The sequence below is a fragment of the Myxine glutinosa genome, chromosome 5, assembly GCF_964187855.1.
Source record: "Myxine glutinosa chromosome 5, kmMyxGlut1.1, whole genome shotgun sequence".
Classification (NCBI taxonomy): domain Eukaryota; kingdom Metazoa; phylum Chordata; class Myxini; order Myxiniformes; family Myxinidae; genus Myxine; species Myxine glutinosa.
In genome coordinates, this window is record NC_136265.1 from 114331143 (window position 1) to 114350279 (window position 19137).

Below are 19137 nucleotides of genomic sequence, written 5' to 3' on the forward strand. Positions count from 1 at the left end.
AGCAGTAGATTTATGGGGTTTGGCAGTGTGAACTAGCCGAGGGCAGGCTAGGATATTGTTAGGGATTTAGAAGGATGACAATAGGAGACCGATATTTAAGTAGAGACATTGATACAGGTCGAGGGGACGTAGTCAGCTTAGAAGGATGTTAATGACGAGGGAAGTGCTTAGTATAAGGGAAGACAGGGAAAGCACAAGTATTAGAGGGAAGTCGTTAGTTAGATGATGCTGTGTGTGTGTAATTGTGGGTGCCTCTTCGGCTTGGTGAAATGAGGCATTGGTCGAGAATGGTTGTGTGTGTGAGAATCTGGTTATCATTGAACTTGGTGAAATGAGGCAATGGTCTGGGCTGACCGGAGAAAGTGTATGAGTGGTGTATTGCGGACATGTGTAATGGTGTTGAGTGATTGACTTGCATGGGGTGCAAGTGGATAAATGGAGAGAATACTTGGTGTGTGGGAATAAATGGTGTGTGGAGTGAGTAGTGTGGATTGAGTGGTGTGGAGTGCATGGTGCGAAGGAGTGAATGGGGGAGGATGGACCCCTTCACGAATACCCGGGGAGGGTAGTTTAAAGTTAGGTAGAGGGAGTAGGTAAATTGTTTGGAAATTGACATCTGTGGTGCAGGGAGTAGCAAGTTGTTGCTTTGAGGGGTGCATGAGTGAGTGGAATGGCTGGTCGTGTGGGCTTAATTAGTGAGTATGGTTAAATGGGCACTCCGCCACTGGTAGTCTGTCGGCCAGGTGAGGCCGCAGGTAGGCTCTTGGAGCCAGGTAGCGTTCAGTGTAGAGTTCAGTGGGGCCCGAGGATCCTAAGAGAGGACCTGGGTAGCCCAATGCCAGAGAGGATATCAGAGGGGTGAGAGAGAGCCAGGAGGGCCTTCCCCGATTTAGGGTAGTTGAAGGAGCTAGGCAAGCTCGGGTGGCGACTTCAGTGGTGGAGGTGCGCAGGTAAGTAGGACCTGCTGGTAGAGCCACACGACCCAGCCCCAAAATTGTGCGAAGGCACAGATAGAAAAAAGGGGGGAGTGAGACCCCAAATTTGGTAGTGCACCACAGGGTGGGTCAATAGGAATTGGTTTTTAGAACCACATAGTGTAAAGAGGCCAATTGATTGGCAGGGCAAGACCCCGGGTAGTTTAAAGAGTTAATGTCAATTAGAAGGATAGTTAGGATGAAATCTCTTTGCACCATCCACATCCACTCACCAAGGTGACAGGACTCCACACCAGGTTTTGCAGATGATTTGGAATGAAAGACGCATCATGACATGGGTGAGACATTGTGTTTATTCCATCTCTTCCTTCTTGGGAGGGATTGGAAACGAATTTGGCATAAAGGGGGATAGAAGAGACAAGACGGTAGAGAGGGAATTTGTAAAGTGTAAATACGGGGAGGGGCAAGGGTCGTGTAGGTTGACATGGGGGGTGACAAACGGCTAGGGACGAGCTTTCTCCGCTCGCTCTCCCACGCCCCTCATGTTGCATTACCTTGTTTTGACGTGTACCCTTGCGCCCTTACCCCTGCTAACCTCTGCTTTGTCTTTCCTCCCCACTCATGGACCCATATCCTTTGTTGAGGGGAGTGTGCAGGAACCCTGAGCTGTGCGGCTACACTTTTGTAGTAGATATACCAAGTAGATACCCTTGATGCATATCCTTGTAAAGAACCGATCGACGTGTGCATGTGCACATGTGCATGGATTTGCAAATGCCTGCCTGTACGTCGTCGTTTCTGCGTATATTGCATCGTCCAAAAATAAAGAAGCAAGCAACTTCGGCCGCTCGAGGAAAGACGGGGCACACCTACGACTTGGGGGTGAGCGTCGATCCCGGGGCGGCCGGGTTCACGGAACCCTGAGCTCATTCGTACGTCACAGACGACACGACATGACCACCGGTGAAACTGCTCGGACACGTTGGGTAAAGCACGCCGTGGTGAAGCGGGCCGCGGAGCCACTCGGCACACAAGCCAGCTCACGGTCGACACGTCCGTGCCGGTCACCCCGTTCGAGGAGAAGACCCGACCGATAGAAAACAACGGAGGGATTCCCGACGGGGAGCGGCAAAGATTCAGGGCGAAGCCGCAGCCTCCTCCAGTTATTTACTCTAGTTTTACGAATTACGGTGTTTGTCTTCATTTTAAGGCATTTTAAGACATTACGCCCGGTTTACATCAAAAACCGAGTTACGTCACCGCTTATGGAACCAATTATTGACGTAGGCCGGGGTATTACTGTATGTATTACTGTATGTATGTATGTATGTATGTATGTATGTATGTATGTATGTATGTATATACAGACTTGGCATTTAATATGGAATATTTTTTTTGTGGGGGTGAACTTACTTTTCAAGATGACCTAGAACCAAAAGTTCATTGCAATTATGTTGAAATTATTCTAGATTTTGTTAATGTGACCTTTAAAAGAAACAAAAACCACATTTGACATTTCGAAGCAAATAAATTGATCCTTGAAAGTGATGTAAACTGATATCGAACTCAATTCACGGACAGTACTGTGTTAAACTTCTGTACGTTTTCCAGAAGTATCTCTTTATTTTGCACTTTAGCCAAAAAAAATCTCGACAAAAACAAAAGCTAAATTATGACTGGGATTACGGACAGTAAAATTACAGTTCAGTATTTCGTGTAACCCCCACGAGCATATTCAGGAGAGCACGTACACGTCGAGGCATGCTGTTCACGAGATTTGCCAAGGTTTGGACAGGAATCGCTTGCCATGCAGTGACAATAGTCTGCTGCAATTCACGCACAGAGGTCGGCTGCTGGTCCAAGTTGTCGATTTGATGCGTTAATGCTGCCCACAAGTTCTCTATCGGATTCATATCCGGGGACATGGCAGGCCACTCCATATGCTCAACACCACGGTCAGCAAGAAAGTGTTGGATCACGCGAGCACGATGAGGCCGTGCATTGTCATCTTGGAAGACAAAGTTTCCTCGAAAGCCTGCACGAGCAAATGGAAGCAATGTTTCTTCCAGAATGACCCTGTACTTGAACTGGTTCAGGTTTCCATTCAGAACAACCAGGTCAGTTTTGCCCCCTGTATGAAAAGCAGCCCAAACGGTCAACCCACCACCTCCAGCTTGGACTCTTGGCACTATACAATCTTCGTTGTGAGCTTCATGCACTTGTCTGCGCACTCGGACGTGGCCATCTTGACGATAGACCAGAAATCTAGACTCGTCACTGAAGGTCACGTGATTCCAGTGTCCTGGCTGCCATTGACGGTGCTCTCTGGCCCACTGCAATCGGTGCTGGCTGTGTTGTCTGGTCAGGCGTGGCTTTCTCAGGGGACGCCTGGCACGATAGCCTGCTTGAACCAGTCGTTGGTTGACTAGCCTTCCGGATACAGGCACATTTGTCAGTTGCTGCCACTCAGCCCTAAGCCGATTAGCTGACTTGGTACGGCCATTGCAGACTAACCGGTGCAGCTGGCGGTCATCTCTCCTTGTGGTTCTGCATGGACGTCCTGGCCTCGGTATTGGAGTAGGGACACCCCTCTGAGCATTTCGTTTCAGGATCTTTGACACCTGACCTTGAGTGATGCCATACTGCCGAGCAATAGCACACTGTTTCATGCCAGAATTTCGTAAAGCCACCACTCCATGACAAACAGCATTGTCAAGTTGACGGACCATCTCCAGAGGAAGCGGCAATAACTTTTGTAGACGTGCAGCAGTTGTTTTCCACTAATACAGAATGCAACAACCCTTGTATACCCGATTGTGAAGCCAATCGTCAAATGTACCTGCCCTTACATTTTGTCACGCCACCTGTGATATAATCCTGTTATTGACTTCTTGCTGCGAAAGACAATCAGTGACATGGTTCTTTCAACAAAGACATCACCGAAGGGTAAAAGAAACTCACCAGATTGATATACTGAGTTCAGAAAGTAAACCCAAGTCAAGAAAAAAAAAAAAATTCCATATTAATTGCCAAGTCTGTATATATATATATATATATATACGAGCAGAAGTACCCGGCATTGCCGGGCGGGGGAAGGGAGGGGAGGAGGAAGGGGAGGGGAAGGGAACGGGGGGGGGGAGGGGAAGGGAACGGGGGGGGGGGGAGGGGAAGGGAACGGGGGGGGGAGGGGAAGGGAACGGGGAGGTGAGGGGAACGGGGGGGGGGAGGGGAGGAGAGGGTGGGGAGGGGAAAAGAGGGGGGGAGGGGAGAAGAGGGGGGGGAGGGGAGAAGAGGGGGGGAGGGGAGAAGAGGGGGGAGGGGAGAAGAGGTGGGAGGGGGGAGGGAGGGGCGAAGAGGGGAGAAGAGGGGGGAGTCGAGTCGGAAGTCATTGTCGTCAATTGAATGTCGCATTTATTTTTTATTCCCTGTCAAATGGCATTGGTCCCGCATTCCGAACCCGGAAGTCGGAAGTTATTGTCGTCAAAGTTGAAAAATTAACGTTACAAAATACGCTGATGACGTCATAATTTTAAAACCCGAAGGTTTTTTTAACATTTCAGGTGTGCTGTTCTCTGGGACGTACTGATTCCGAATATGAAGTTGAAAAATTAACGTTCCGAAATAAGCTGATGACGCCATAATTTTAAAACGCAAAGTTTTTTTAATTTTAAGTGTGCTGTAGTTGCTCTGAGACGTACTGATTCTGAATATTCCTTTGGTTTTGCTCTGCGATGAGTAGTTCTCGAGTTATAAGAGGACAAACAAACAAACATACTTTACTGCTTTATATATAGATATATATTGTTGCGGAACCCAACGTCGGCCTCGGTTCCCCTTTTCGAGGGGGGATTAGTCCCCTCGTTTATGACTGACCGACGTGGTCCCTGACTCTGTACAGCGACCTCCGGAAAGGCCGGCGGCACAGCCCCGTTCGTACCGCGGACAGATGTTAATTGCCGAGCGGTTTTAGCAACCGCGGCACGAACTATTAACAATGACGAGACCCGATCCTTGAACGTTGGCCAAATCGTGTCACAGGTTTTCAATGGGGAAAAGACAAAGACGACGGATGTGAAGAAGAGGAAGACGAAGGCAAAAGGTTGGAAATGCGACTATTATTTATTACTACTATTTACAACCAAAAGAAACCAAGGAAGAAGGAAGGATAATAAAATAATGTAGAAAGAGGGATGGACCAGAAGGACACAGTGAAACTCTAGCTTAACTAAACAGGCTTAACTTATACCCCAAGGACAAGACAAAGACAGAACAAACTCACATACACAAGAAGGATGGAATGGCAGGGATGAAGGACTGGAAGGAGGGTCCCGGCAGATAGTAGGCGTCGAGGTCCAACTTCGAGCGCAGCGCTCCGATCCACGCTTTGGGGTCGAGGCGAAAACCCGGCAAACACAGCCCGCTTCGGGCTGGCAGCGAGGAGCCGGCAGCTCCACGTATTCGGTTTCACACCGGCAGCTGTCTCACGCGTCCTCCGCCTCCTGCGCTTGACCTCACTGCTCTTCCTCCACTGAACTGAACAACTCCACTCAGCTCTCTCCCGGTGGACTGCCGACTCTCTGACGCATCTGAACCCATCTGCCGCATCTCCCAAAATGCTTGCGCGGGCGCTTTTATAACGCGCTTTCAGATCAACCCGCGCCACGCCCGTGATGGTATTTCCCCAGCCCTGGTTGGCTGGTCAGGGCTCGCTGGCTCAACCCTTTTGATGACGATGGGCGGGCAACGCCCATGATTTGGCTCCTCCCCCTTCTTCTCCGAGGTTACCTCATGGCTAATGGAGTCTTGCGGCGATGGAAAACCACTCGCACCGCTGGGATGAAAACGAAAGGGGACCTAGCTTATTTGACTTCGGTGCAATGGAGTATCAATTAATGGAAGACACAGCCTTAATCTAATACACATAATAAGGAGATAACTACCGAACAAGGAGGAAATCTATGATTGGCGACGTGATTGTTTATGGAATAACTAACGGGAACGACCTTTGGCCTTTATACACAACAAATGGAGGAAGGAGGGTGATATTTTACATCAACACAAAAAAAACACAATTCTCATATCCACAACAATATATATATATATATATATATATATATATATATATATATATATATATATATATATATATATAGATATATATATATATATAGATATATATATAGATATATATATATATAGATATATATAGATATATATAGATATTTATTTATTTATTTATTTATTTATATATATACATATATATATATATATATATATATATATATATATATATATATATATATATATATATATATATATGTATATATATATGTATATGTATATGTATATATATATGTATATATATATATATATATATATATATATATATATATATATATATATACAGTGGAACCTTGACTTACGAGTTTAATTCGTTCTGTGACCGAGCTCGTAACTCAAATTGCTCGTATCTCAAATCAAATTTCCCCATTGAAATGCATTGAAATGCTATTAATCCGTTCCAGCCCGCCAAAAACCACACCAATTTTTTTTTAAATATACAGTATATATAAAAATATCTCGCGCTTTATATTTCACCTGTATGCAGCATACAAGCTGGCAGGATGGCCTGGACTGGAGGTACGCACACTTGACTCTAAAGTCTAAACTGTCCAGCCTGGGTTTGAATCCCGACCTAGCTATAACCTGTCATGGGTGAATCACAGGCAGGGTGATTCATCAATGTGTGTACCGCTAAACTGGGCGCCCCGTTTGCGTCCCATTAGTTGTTGGATGTTAAGGATCTCACCGTGTTTTCCACAAAGAGAAGGCGAGCTATCGCCGGCACTCTGAACAAGTTGTGGCCTGGCATGCTCTTCTCCTCTGCTGTTATATACGTCCTCCTCGGCACCTCGCTCATGTTTTTCGACGATTGCGTGTTTTATATCCAAGCACATCATCCTCTTCTTCTTCTCAGTACCGTGTTTTCCACAAAGAGAAGGCGAGCTATCGCCGGCACTCTGAACAAGTTGTGGCCTGGCATGCTCTTCTCCTCTGCTGTTATATACGTCCTCCTCGGCACCTCACTCATGTTTTTCGACGATTGCGTGTTTTATATCCAAGCACATCATCCTCTTCTTCTTCTCAGTACCGTGTTTTCCACAAAGAGAAGGCGAGCTATCGCCGGCACTCTGAACAAGTTGACGGCAGAGATACTGTACGTGCACGTCAAGATAACCACGTGACCGGAACCCACCTGGCGGCGTAAACTCAAAATAAAGAAACATGCGAAAACAAAAATGCAGCGCTATACGACAGAGATACTGTACGTGCACGTCAAGATAACCACGTGACCGGAACCCACCTGGCGGCGTAAACTCAAAATAAAGAAACATGCGAAAACAAAAATGCAGCGCTATACGACAGAGATACTGTACGTGCACGTCAAGATAACCACGTGACCGGAACCCACCTGGCGGCGTAAACTCAAAATAAAGAAACATGCGAAAACAAAAATGCAGCGATATACGACAGATACTGTACTTTCACGGAAAGATAACCACGTGACCGGGTGGCGAAAGCTCGTAACTCAAATCTCGGCTCGCATCTCAAAGCAATAAACCGCCCGAGCGACGGCTTGTATCTCGAAAAACTCGTAAGTTGGGGCACTCGTAAGTCAAGGTTCCACTGTATATATATATATATATATATATATATATATATATATATATATATATATATATATATATATATATATATATATATATCTCAGATTAACAGTAGGAAGTCAATTTGGACTTTCACACCCAAAAGTCCTTAAAGACCCAAACGTCCCCAAGGACCCAACAAGTCCTTGATTATCCAAATGTTCCCGAGGACCTAAGAGTCCCCAAGGACCTAACATGTCCTTGAGGACCCAAAACCCTTAACAGTCCCTGAGGACCCAAAAGTCCCCGAGGACCCAGATGACCCAAAAGTCCTTGTTGACCCAAAAGTCCTTCATGACCCACAAGTCCCCAACGACCCAAAAGACAGAGGACCCAAAATATCCCCTCGAGTCCAGCAGGCAGGCAGGTATGCTACAAGGCTGTGAAGACGAATGAAAATTTGGTAAAATTGACCAATACATTTGTGCAAAATAATTGTTTCTATTATTATTGTTGTAAATCATGACATCACAGCAACTCAGGTACAGTCATCTATCTATATATCTACATATCTGGGCAGTGTCTGTGTTGTCACTGAACTCCTCCCTCAAACTTATTGTTTATTTGGTGGTGAGGTGTTTTGAATTATGTGGTGGTGAGGTGTTTTGAATTATGGGGTACTGAGGTGTTTTAATTACGTGGTTGTGAGGTGTTTTCAAATACGTTGTGGTGAGTTGCTTTGAATTTCGTGGTTGTGAGGTGTTTTCTATTACGTGTGTTGGTTAGCCGTTTTTAATTATGTGTGGTGGTGAGGTGTTTTGAATTGTATAGTGGTGAGGTGTTTTGAATAACGTGGTGGTGAGGTCAAGTATTTAATATACGGTACACATATTTGTGCAGTGTCTGTCACGTCACTGAACTACTCCCTCAAACTTTTGTGATATCGGCTCAAACTTCCAGTCTGCCCATACCCCTTCCGTGTATGTCCTGAAGAGTTCCTTTTTTTCATTTATTTTTTTATTTTTGAACCTAAATCTTCAACTTAAATTGCTTATAAAATTGTAATATCACAAACACTACAAATAAATTTGTGCAAAATACGAGTAATTGTTTGTATTTTGATTTGGGTAAATCATGACAACACAGCAACTCGGGTACAGTCATTAGACTCAGCTCATACAAGTCCATTCCTCTGTAGCGATGCGTATATACTAGTTATAATATAAGTTGTTGACCGATGATGACCTCAAAAATAATTGGTGGTTGAATTCAGTGACCAGATATGCAAGTCCTCTTCAAGTTAATTGGATGAAAATTGAGGATTTTAGAAATTTGGCCTCTGGTGACCTTTTGGCCTATGTTGACCTCAAAAATACTTGGTTGAAATCAGTGACCTGACATGTAAATCCTCTTTAAATTTCAAATCAATCTGATGAATATTGATGATTTTAGAAACTTGGCCTTTGTGCTGGATCCGAACGGCCAACTCCCGCGCCAGAAATGAAGACCAAGGTCCAGTCGTTCCAGTTTGAAGAATCAGTGGTTTATTAAAGGTCAACCGAGGAACACGGCCGTGGAGAGAAGATTCTGACGAGGTGGACAAACCCGAGACGATCGCCAAAACCTCTCGAAAGCAGAATCGTGCTGTGCATGTAGAAGTACAATTCGACATCAGATTACAACAGTCATAAAACGTTACATGTACCAGGTGGCAAAGCAGAGGCAGAGAAAGACAGAGAGTTCAGAGATGTTTACGACTTTTAACTATCAGTAGGATCCGGCCGTTTGCCCGGAAAAGAACTCCCTCGGAGCCAATCTAACAGACGGTGAGTGAGTCCAGGCCTTTGTGAAAGTCGTGCCGCGAGAAAACACACAGGGCCCACGCATAATATATTGTGTTCGGGCGCGCGGTTTGCATTCCCCAAGGCGCTGCAATTGCAAAGAAAATACCTTTTTATCATTAGCAAAGAGGTCACAACGAGTTTAACTATAAATAGTACATGTTATAAGTCCCATATATGGATCCATTTCTCCCAAATTGGTTATAAATGTTACAAGACTATATTATTTTATGGTCCCTGCAAAGTACAATTACAAAGGGAGTATTAAGAGTTACCATGTCATTATATAGGTTCGATTCCCGACATTTGTTGACATCAAAAATACTTGGTTGAATTCAGTGGCCTGATATGCAAATCCTCCAAGTGTTGTCAATCAGATGAAAATTGACAATTTTCGAAATTTGATCTATGTTGAGCTTTTGGCCTATGTTGACCTCAACATATTGTTACGGTTTGTGACCTTTTTCTTCTTCCTTCCCCCACACCCCCCTGTGAGTTAGACCAAGTGGTTTGGTCCATGTGTATAAAGCCTATCATTGGCTGTTTAGCAGGGAGTGGCCAGTAAGGTGATTCAGAGGAGTGAGTGGCCATTTTGGAGGAGGGCTTATGGCAGAGTGCTTTTTCGGGGGTTGTGGAGTGTCCAGCTGCAATCTCTCTACCTGAAGGGTGACGTTGATCGAACTCTTGCTGCCTACCACTGGGGCCTGCCTTGGGTCCTACTTGTGGACTTGCCTACTCCTACCCTCTCGTGCTTGGCCTGCACTGGGGCCTACCACTGGGCCTGCCCTGGGGCCTACTGTTGGGCCTGCCGTGGGGTCTACTACGGGGCCTGCCCTCGGGCCTGCCTTGGGGCCTACTACGGGGCCTACTGTTGGGCCTGCCTTGGGGCCTACTCTTGGACCGGCTTACTCTTGGACCGGCCTACTCTTGGACCGGCCTACTCTTGGACCGGCCTGCTCTCGGACCGGCCTGCTCTCGGACCGGCCTGCTCTCGGACCGGCCTGCTCTCGGACCGGCCTGCTCTCGGACCGGCCTGCTCTCGGACCGGCCTGCTCTCGGACCGGCCTGCTCTCGGACCGGCCTGCTCTCGGACCGGCCTGCTCTTGGACCGGCCTGCTCTTGGACCGGCCTGCTCTTGGACCGGCCTGCTCTTGGACCGGCCTGCTCTTGGACCGGCCTGCTCTTGGACCGGCCTGCTCTTGGACCGGCCTGCTCTTGGACCTGCCTGCTCTTGGACCTGCCTACTCTTGGACCTGCCTACTCTTGACTGGCCTATTTGGGGTTTTCCCTCTTTTCTCCCTTCTTTGTTTGATGTGTAGGAAGAGATTTCCGTGCGATAATCCATAAATAAAGACAGTGTGATTGAAGGCTTGGCTTGGTGTGCTTCAGGCTGTAACAAATTGGGGGCTCGTCCGGGAGCTGGATTATATGATACTTGTGTTGGATTTTATTTTTTTTTCCGCATTTGTAAGTTTTCTCATTGGCAGATAATTTGACTTTTGTTTACGGTGCTGGTATTTATACTGCAGTCGTACACCATGGCTGAGGAGATGGATTTTGAAGTGAAGGAATTTTTGGAGAAGAAGGGGCTATCAGTGCAAGATGTAGAACTGTTACGTATTAAGGTAGAGTAGTAAGTAAGGTAGAGTTACGTAGTAAGGTAGAGTTACGAGCTGTAGCTGATCATCTTGGGGTTAGTGGGACATCTAGCATGGAAAAGGTGGAGATTGCTTCGGCTATTGTCAGTCGCATGGTTTTAGAACCGTGGGTAAGATTGAGGAGTGAAGCCTTGGAATTGGCCCGGATAGAATCAGAAGAAAGACAGCTCAGACTAAAGTTAGAAGACAAGGAAAGAGAAAAGGAAGAAAAGGAAAGAGAGTTTGAAAGAGAAAAGGAAGAACAGCAAAGAGAGTTTGAAGAAGAAAAGGAAAAAGTTTGAAAGAGAAAAGGAAGAAAAGCGGAGAGTTTGAAAGAGAAAAGGAAGAATAGCAAAGAGAAAAGGAAGAAAAGCAAATAGAGTTGGAAAGAGAAAAAGAAGAACAACAACGAGAGTTTGAGTTAAGAAAATTAGAAATGCAGGTGGGACCAGCCCAACCCGTTTCCATCGATTCAGGTTGGGGTCAAAGTGATCTCGCCCGTTCCTTTGATGTGGCTCAGAACATTAGGCTTGTTCCCAAGTTTAACGAGGAGGAGGTGGAAACGTTTTTTCTGTCTTTTGAAAAGATAGGAAAACGTATTCAGTGGCCCGAACAATGCTGGACCCTGCTACTACAAAGTGGGTTCATAGGGAGAGCCCAGGAAGTATATTCAGCTCTGTCGGAGGATCAGTCAGAGAATTATGAGGCTGTTAAAAAGGCTGTGTTGTCAGCCTATGAGCAAGTTCCGGAAGCGTACCGGCAGAAGTTCCGAACCCTGAAAAGACAGGCTGGGCAGACCTTTGTTGAATTTGCGAGGGAGAAGGAAATGAGTTTGATCGATGGTATCGTTCTCTACAAGTGGATAGGAGCTATGGTAATCTAAGGGAGGTTATCTTGATGGAAGAGTTTAGGAACAGTATCCCCTTGGACATTAGGACACACCTTAATGGATCATAAGGTTGGTGAGTAGGAAAAAGCTGCTGTTGGTGCAGATGATTATGAACTTACCCATAAGAGAGGCCTTGGTTTTCCTCATTACGATACTACGTGGGATAACAAGAAGGGGGTTAGTGAGGACCGGTCAGAGGGGGAGTGGACAGACCATAGGGGTCCATTGATGCGGCCGTTTCTGGGTAGACAGTTTGAGTGGTCGAGTCAGGCATCTCGCCGGGGACAGGCCCCCACGTGTTATTACTGTAAACAGAGGGGACATCTGAAGTCGAATTGTTGGAAATTGCAAAGGGAGGAGAAGCAGGGAGGGTCCGCTAGACCTATTGCATTGGTTCGAACCAAAGTGGACAATCACCATGATTGTGCCCTTTCAGTTAAAGCTGTGGATACTGCTGACTTTACGAGCCCCGTACAGGACTGTTATAAACCCTTTGTGTCAAAGGGCCAAGTGTCTTGGGACAGGAAAGTCGAGTCCGTCGTTATTCTGAGGGATACTGGGGCCGCCCAGTCGTTGATGTTGTCTAACGTTTTGCTATTGACTTTGAGTAGTTCGGGGAAAGTGAGTGCCTTAATCCAGGGCATTGCAGGTCCTTATGTCCCAGTCCCCTTTACATAGGGTGAACCTGAAGTCTAATTTGGTCACAGGACCCGTGATAGTAGGAATAGTCCCCACTCTCCCCATAGAGGATATTAGTTTCCTATTGGGAAATGATTTGGCTGGCAATATGGTTTGTCTTTCCCCAGTAGTGAAAGAGAGATTCCTCGAAGAGACGGAGAACCCTAACCTTCGGGACTATGTAGGTACGTTCCGGGAAACACTTACCACCGCCTGCAATGACGCCAAGGAACATTTGAAAGTATCTCAGCGAGTAATGAAGGCCGGTTTTGACCTGAATACGACAGCTCGTAATTTTAGGTCTGGAGACAAAGTGCTAGTTTCACTACCTCTGCCTGGGGAGCCACTATTGGTGAAGTTTAGTGGTCCCTACTTGGTCGAAAAAAAGCTGAGTGAGGTGAACTACGTGGTGCGGACCCATGACAGATGGAAGCTCCGCCGGGTGTGCCACGTTAATATGCTTAAAAGGTACTTTGAGCGTGAGGCCGACCTCGGCCGGCCAGTTGGTAGGTCATATAAAGCATCAAGATATTGACTCTAGTGAATTAGACAGCGTTGCTCTCCAAGCACCTGATAGGGAACTGATGGGAGCTTTTAGTACAACCGTACCCCTTGAAAATTGTACATATTTCGGGTCGAGATAATGTCATTGCAGATGCTCTATCTCGAGCTTAAGATATTTTTTTGCATGCCCCTGCATGTGATGCCTGTAAATGATGATGCCATATGATGCCTGTAAATGTCACAAAGGAGAGATGGCTGTTTGTTAATTGCACTGTTAATGCTTTAAGTTTATGCTTGCACTGTTTATCCTGCCTTTGTAAAAGAAAACTTTTCTTGGGGTAAAGAAGTGTTACGGTTTGTGACCTTTTTCTTCTTCCTTCCCCCACACCCCCCTGTGAGTTAGACCAAGTGGTTTGGTTCATGTGTATAAAGCCTATGATTGGCCTTAAAATGCCTGTTGTTGTTGTTGTTGTTGTTGAATGCTGGGTTAAGTTTAAGTTAAACTTTTCTTTTCCTGTTGTTATGGGAGTGAGACATGGGTAATGAACATAGAGCAGCAACGAAGGCTGGAAAGGGTGGAAATGCGAATGGTTTGGTGGATGTGTGGAGTATCGTTGAGAGAGAGGAAGACAAATGATGAATTGCGAAAGATGATGGGAATAGAGCCTGTGATTGATGCTGTGAAGAGAAACTGGTTCAGATGGTTTGGTCATGTGTTGAGGAAGGATGAAAGTGACTGGTTGAGAAGAGTGATGGAAATGAATGTAGAAGGAAGCAGAGGACGGGGAAGACCGAGAAAGACTTGGCTAAAGATGGTTGAAGAAGAAATGCGGGCAATGGGGTTAACAAGGGGAGATGCAGAAAATAGGGCAAAATGGAGAACATTGTCATGGGAACCGCAAGGCTAACCTCCACTCTTGCAGGGAAAATGGCCTTAAAATGCCTGTTGTTGTTGTATGCTGGGTTAAGTTTATGCTTGCACTATTTATCCTGCCTTTGTAAAAGAAAACTTTTTTTGGGGTAAAGTAGTGTTACGGTTTGTGACCTTTTTCTTCTTCCTTCCCCCACCCCCCCCCCCCCCCCCCCCTGTGAGTTAGACCAAGTGGTTTGGTCCATGTGTATAAAGCCTATGATTGGCTGTGGAGCAGGGAGTGGCCAGGAAGGTGATTCAGAGGAGTGAGTGGCCATTTTGGAGGAGGGCTTATGGCAGAGTGCTTTTTCGGGGGGTTGTGGAGTGTCCAGCTGCAATCTCTCTACCTGAAGGGTGACGTTGATCGAACTCTTGCTGCCTACCACTGGGGCCTGCCTTGGGGCCTACTCGTGGACTTGCCTACTCCTACCCTCTCGTGCTGGGCCTGCACTGTGGCCTACCACTGGGCCTGCACTGGGGCCTGCCTTGGGGCCTACTGTTGGGCCTGCCGTGGGGCCTACTGTTGGGCCTGCCTTGGGGCCTACTGTTGGGCCTGCCTTGGGGCCTACTCTTGGACCGGCCTACTCTTGAACCGGCCTACTCTTGGACGGGCCTACTCTTGGACGGGCCTACTCTTGGACGGGCCTACTCTTGGACGGGCCTACTCTTGGACGGGCCTACTCTTGGACGGGCCTACTCTTGGACGGGCCTACTCTTGGACGGGCCTACTCTTGGACCGGCCTACTCTTGGACCGGCCTACTCTTGGACCGGCCTACTCTTGGACCGGCCTACTCTTGGACCGGCCTACTCTTGGACCGGCCTACTCTTGGACCGGCCTACTCTTGGACCGGCCTACTCTTGGACCGGCCTACTCTTGGACCGGCCTACTCTTGGACCGGCCTACTCTTGGACCTGCCTACTCTTGGACTGGCCTATTCGGGGTTTTCCCTCTCTTCTCCCTTCTTTGTTTGATGTGTAGGAAGAGATTTACGTGTGATAATCCATAAATAAAGACAGTGTGTTTGAAGGCTTGGCTTGGTGTGCTTCAGGCCGTAAGAATATTGTGTGATTAAATTTGTAGACCTGATGTGCAAATCCTCTTCAAATCTCAAGTAAATTGGGTGAAAGTTTGGGATTTTAGAAATACGGCAAAGTTATTGACCTTTTTCACCTAAAATTAATAGGCTTCTTGCTTATGACGAACTCTAACATTTTGTGAAGTTTTGCAAAGGTCATTTTAATGTTGTGAACTTCAGGCGATTGACAGCCTGACAAACACACACAGACAGACAGACAGATTGTGACTGTGACTCAGTCTGTGACTGACAGACTGACAAGCACAGACTAACACAGACAAACAGACAGAATAACGCACACGACCAACCAATATACTTGAAAGATCTTCGCTTATCGCCAGTAACACGCCAACCAAACTGATCAACATACTTGGTGATATTTATTTGACCAAGTAACGAGCAAATAAACGGACACGAATGCAATACGCTCTCCTCTGGTGAGGGTAATAAGCAAGTTGTGCTTTTCACCTGCCAGGACAACAACACAACAACAACAACAACATGCATTTTAAGGCCATTTTCCCTGCTAGAGCGGGGGTTAGCCTTGCGGTCCCCATGACAATCTTCTCCATCTTGCCCTATTTTCTGCATCTCTCCTTGTTAACCCCTTTGCCCGCATTTCTTCTTCCACCATCTTTAGCCAAGTCTTTCTCGGTCTTCCCCGTCCTCTACTTCCTTCTACATTCATTTCCATCACTCTTCTCAACCAGTCACTTTCATCCTTCCTCAACACATGACCAAACCATCTCAACCTGTTCCAATTCACAGCATCAATCACAGGCTCTATTCCCATCATTTTTCGCAATTCATCATTTGTCTTCCTCTCTCTCAACGATACTCCGCACATCCATCAAACCATTCGCATTTCCACCCTTTCCAACCTTCGTTGCTGCTCTACGTTCATTACCTATGTCTCGCTCCCATAAATCATAACACTTCTCACACATGCAGCATACACCTTTCCCTTCAGCTTCAACGACACTCCCCTCCTCATCAGCACGCCACTCAGTTCCCGAAACTTCTTCCATGCGCATCTCACTCAAGCAACCGTTGCCGAGTCTGATCCACCTGCTCCATTCAGCATGTCTCCGAGGTAGCAAAATGTTTTCACACCTTCCAGCTTCACGCCGTCTCCAAGATCCAACTCAACATTTCCTCCATCTGCAGCTCCCTCTGTGCACACCTTACATTTGAATGTAGCTGCCACACTGGTTAATGACCCTCTCAGACCACTACATTTTTGATGAACCCACTCAGCGCACATTGTACATTGAATGGAGTTCACTCCGACACCCTTCCTGCACACAGCACAGGGCCACTTCCCAGTTCTTTCCACCTCACCACATGCTTTACCACTTGCCATCACCTTCGTCTTTCCGATATTCACCTTCAGACCTTTTGTCTCCATACATTCCTTCCACTTGTTCATCTTTTCCTTCAGTCCATCCATACTTTCCGCAATCAACACCAGATCATCTGCATACATCAACTCCCACGGTAAACCCTCCTTTACGTTCTGAGCCAGCACCTCCATCACAGATACAAATAGTAGTGGACTTAGTACCGACCCCTGATGCACTCCCACCTTCACCTCAAACTCACCACTGTTCCCGTCCTTCGTCCTTACAGCTGTGCGCGCTCTTTTGTACATTGCCATCACTACTCTGATCAACCATTCCTCCACTCCTAACTTCCTCATTGCCCATGTCAATACTTTGCGTGGAACCCTATCGAATGCTTTCTCCAGATCAACAAACCCAAGAAACAACTTCTTCCTCTTCTCCATGTACTTCTCCTGCAACTGCCTCACCATAAAAAGCGCGTCTGTCGTTCCTCTTCCTGGCATAAATCCAAACTGCATTTCGTCAATCTTCACTTTCTTCCTTATCCTCCTCTCCAACACCCTTTCCAATACTTTCATTCCATGCTCCAATAACTTTATCGCTCGGTACGAGCCACACTCCAGAGGGTCACCTTTCCCCTTGTATAGAGGGACGAGGGTACTCAGTTCCCAATCCACTGGAATGTGGCCTTCGTTCACCGCCAGATTACAGATCTCTGTCATTCTCTTCACATCCCAACTTCCTGCTGCCTTCAATATATCTCCCACAACTCCCGTCGGCCCTCCCGCTTTTCTCAGTCCTACGAAGTATATAGTGTGTGCCTTCAAGTTCATCAGTTCCATGCAACTTTGTCTTTATCCCATTGATACAAAATACCATTATTTTGTTGCATAACAACTCGGTGGTAGTGTCAATCAGTCAATATGTAAACACTCTTTCACGAGCTCTTTCACGAGCCTCGATACAAAATAAATGAATTATTATTATTATTATTATATTTAAAAAAAAAAAAAAAAACTCAGATCTTCTCCTAAACTGCACACACTATTTTGATGAAACTTGACCACAACCTTCAACACCAGTGATGTACCAAAGTTTGTTCATGGAATTAAAAAAAAAAAATGCTCTAAAGGGGTTTTACCTTACTGGGGGTGAAAGTGGGTCCAGGTTTGACCCCCCCCCCCCCCCCCACCTCCCCCCAAAATAGGTATTTGCTTTCTTCTCCGAAACTGCACACATAATGTCGTTGAAAGTTGGCCACAACCTTCATCACCTGTGATGCTAAACCCCCCCACCCCCCACCGTTTAGAGGCCATTTTTCCCCGCAAAGTGGGGGTTGGCCTTTTTCGGGGACCGTGGTTGTTGTTGTTTTTTGGTCCCCTTTTTGAAGCAATGTTTTACGGCCGGATGCCCTTCCTGCCGCCAACCCTGTTTGTCGCCTTTTTCCGACACACAGGGAATTACCAGTGAACTGGTACTCAATTTGCCGACCTCGGAAGGATGACAGGCTGAGTCAACCCCCCTGGCGTTAATTCAGTGATCGACCGGGATTCGAACCCAGGATCCTTGGATCCTAAGCTGGCACCCTAGCCGCTAGCCCAACACCAGGTTCTGAAATCCAAGGGGTTTGTAATGGGGAGCAAAGCAGGTGAGGCACTGGCAGGTGAAGCGAGTGGGGGGTTGAAAGCCCTCCCTCTGCTCAACCCACAGCTGCATCTGATTCTAAATCTCCAACAAAGAGAATTAATGATGTGAACTCGAGCTGATGAAGTCAATTGAGCCTCCATGGTGTGTTCATGTCAATTCACAACCACTGGTCATGTGAACTTTTTCTTGTGATGTGAACACCCAACACCAGGTTTTAGCGTGATGCTAAAACGAATGGTCTCATTAATGAACTAAAGGGAATCTCAAAGTATTCACCCGATTTAGATGTAACTTGGTAGGAATAATCTCTGCATGGTGTTTTCACAAGTTTGTTCAAACCATCGGCTAATGTACATATTTGTTGGTCATCCGTGCCTGCCAGTGGTTCCCAGGTTCTACCAGGTGAGCCCAGGGGCATTGCCTCTATTTGTTATTTTATTATCCCTGCTCTTTATTATTATTTTTTTATTATCCCATTATGAGTAATTAAAGTTTAATACTGAATGTGCCATTTCTTTGAACCAACACTCGTTTTGTTTCTTCTTCTTCCTTCCTTTACTATGACTCTCTTTATCTGCTGTACCAGGTTGGTGGTTAGTGACTGCAGCGTGCAGCTACTCCCGATGACGACAAACACCACCATTGGGAATCGTTTTGTGCATGTCACAACTACCAGAAGGACGACTCAAAGGTAATTCAGCCAGGTGAATGTACAAAACAGTCATTTCTCCACAAAATAATCGATATTGTTTTGGTTAATTATTTTCACCCAACTTAGATATTTGTTGTTTTGTGGGTAAAGGTGCATCTTGGCTGTTTGGCTCTTTGGTGATTTGTAGTGCACCTTGAGTAACATGATTGATTTCGAAAATTGGAATTTGTTCTTTCAGTGAAGGACAAGTTCAGTGCATTCCCAAGCTCATGCTAGAGGTGGAATCGGCAGGTAAGGGTATGAACATTTTAGTTTATCCAGTTTTTATTTATTTATATGTTTTGTATTTTGAGTGCTGTATTCGATCCTCATGTTTT

General features: G+C 46.2%; 1 protein-coding gene across 8 annotated transcripts in view; it reads left to right on the forward strand.

Moving 5' to 3' along the window:
* The window catches only part of LOC137427213 (sentrin-specific protease 6), a 224412-nt gene that overhangs the window by 82542 nt on the left and 122733 nt on the right, over window positions 1-19137 (forward strand). For all 8 annotated transcript variants that reach the window (XM_068116490.2, XM_068116492.2, XM_078778566.1 and 5 more), the window contains 2 exons: window positions 18695-18799; window positions 18999-19051. In XM_068116490.2, the coding sequence (XP_067972591.2) occupies window positions 18695-18799; window positions 18999-19051 (158 nt within the window). The remainder of the gene's footprint in view (window positions 1-18694; window positions 18800-18998; window positions 19052-19137) is intronic.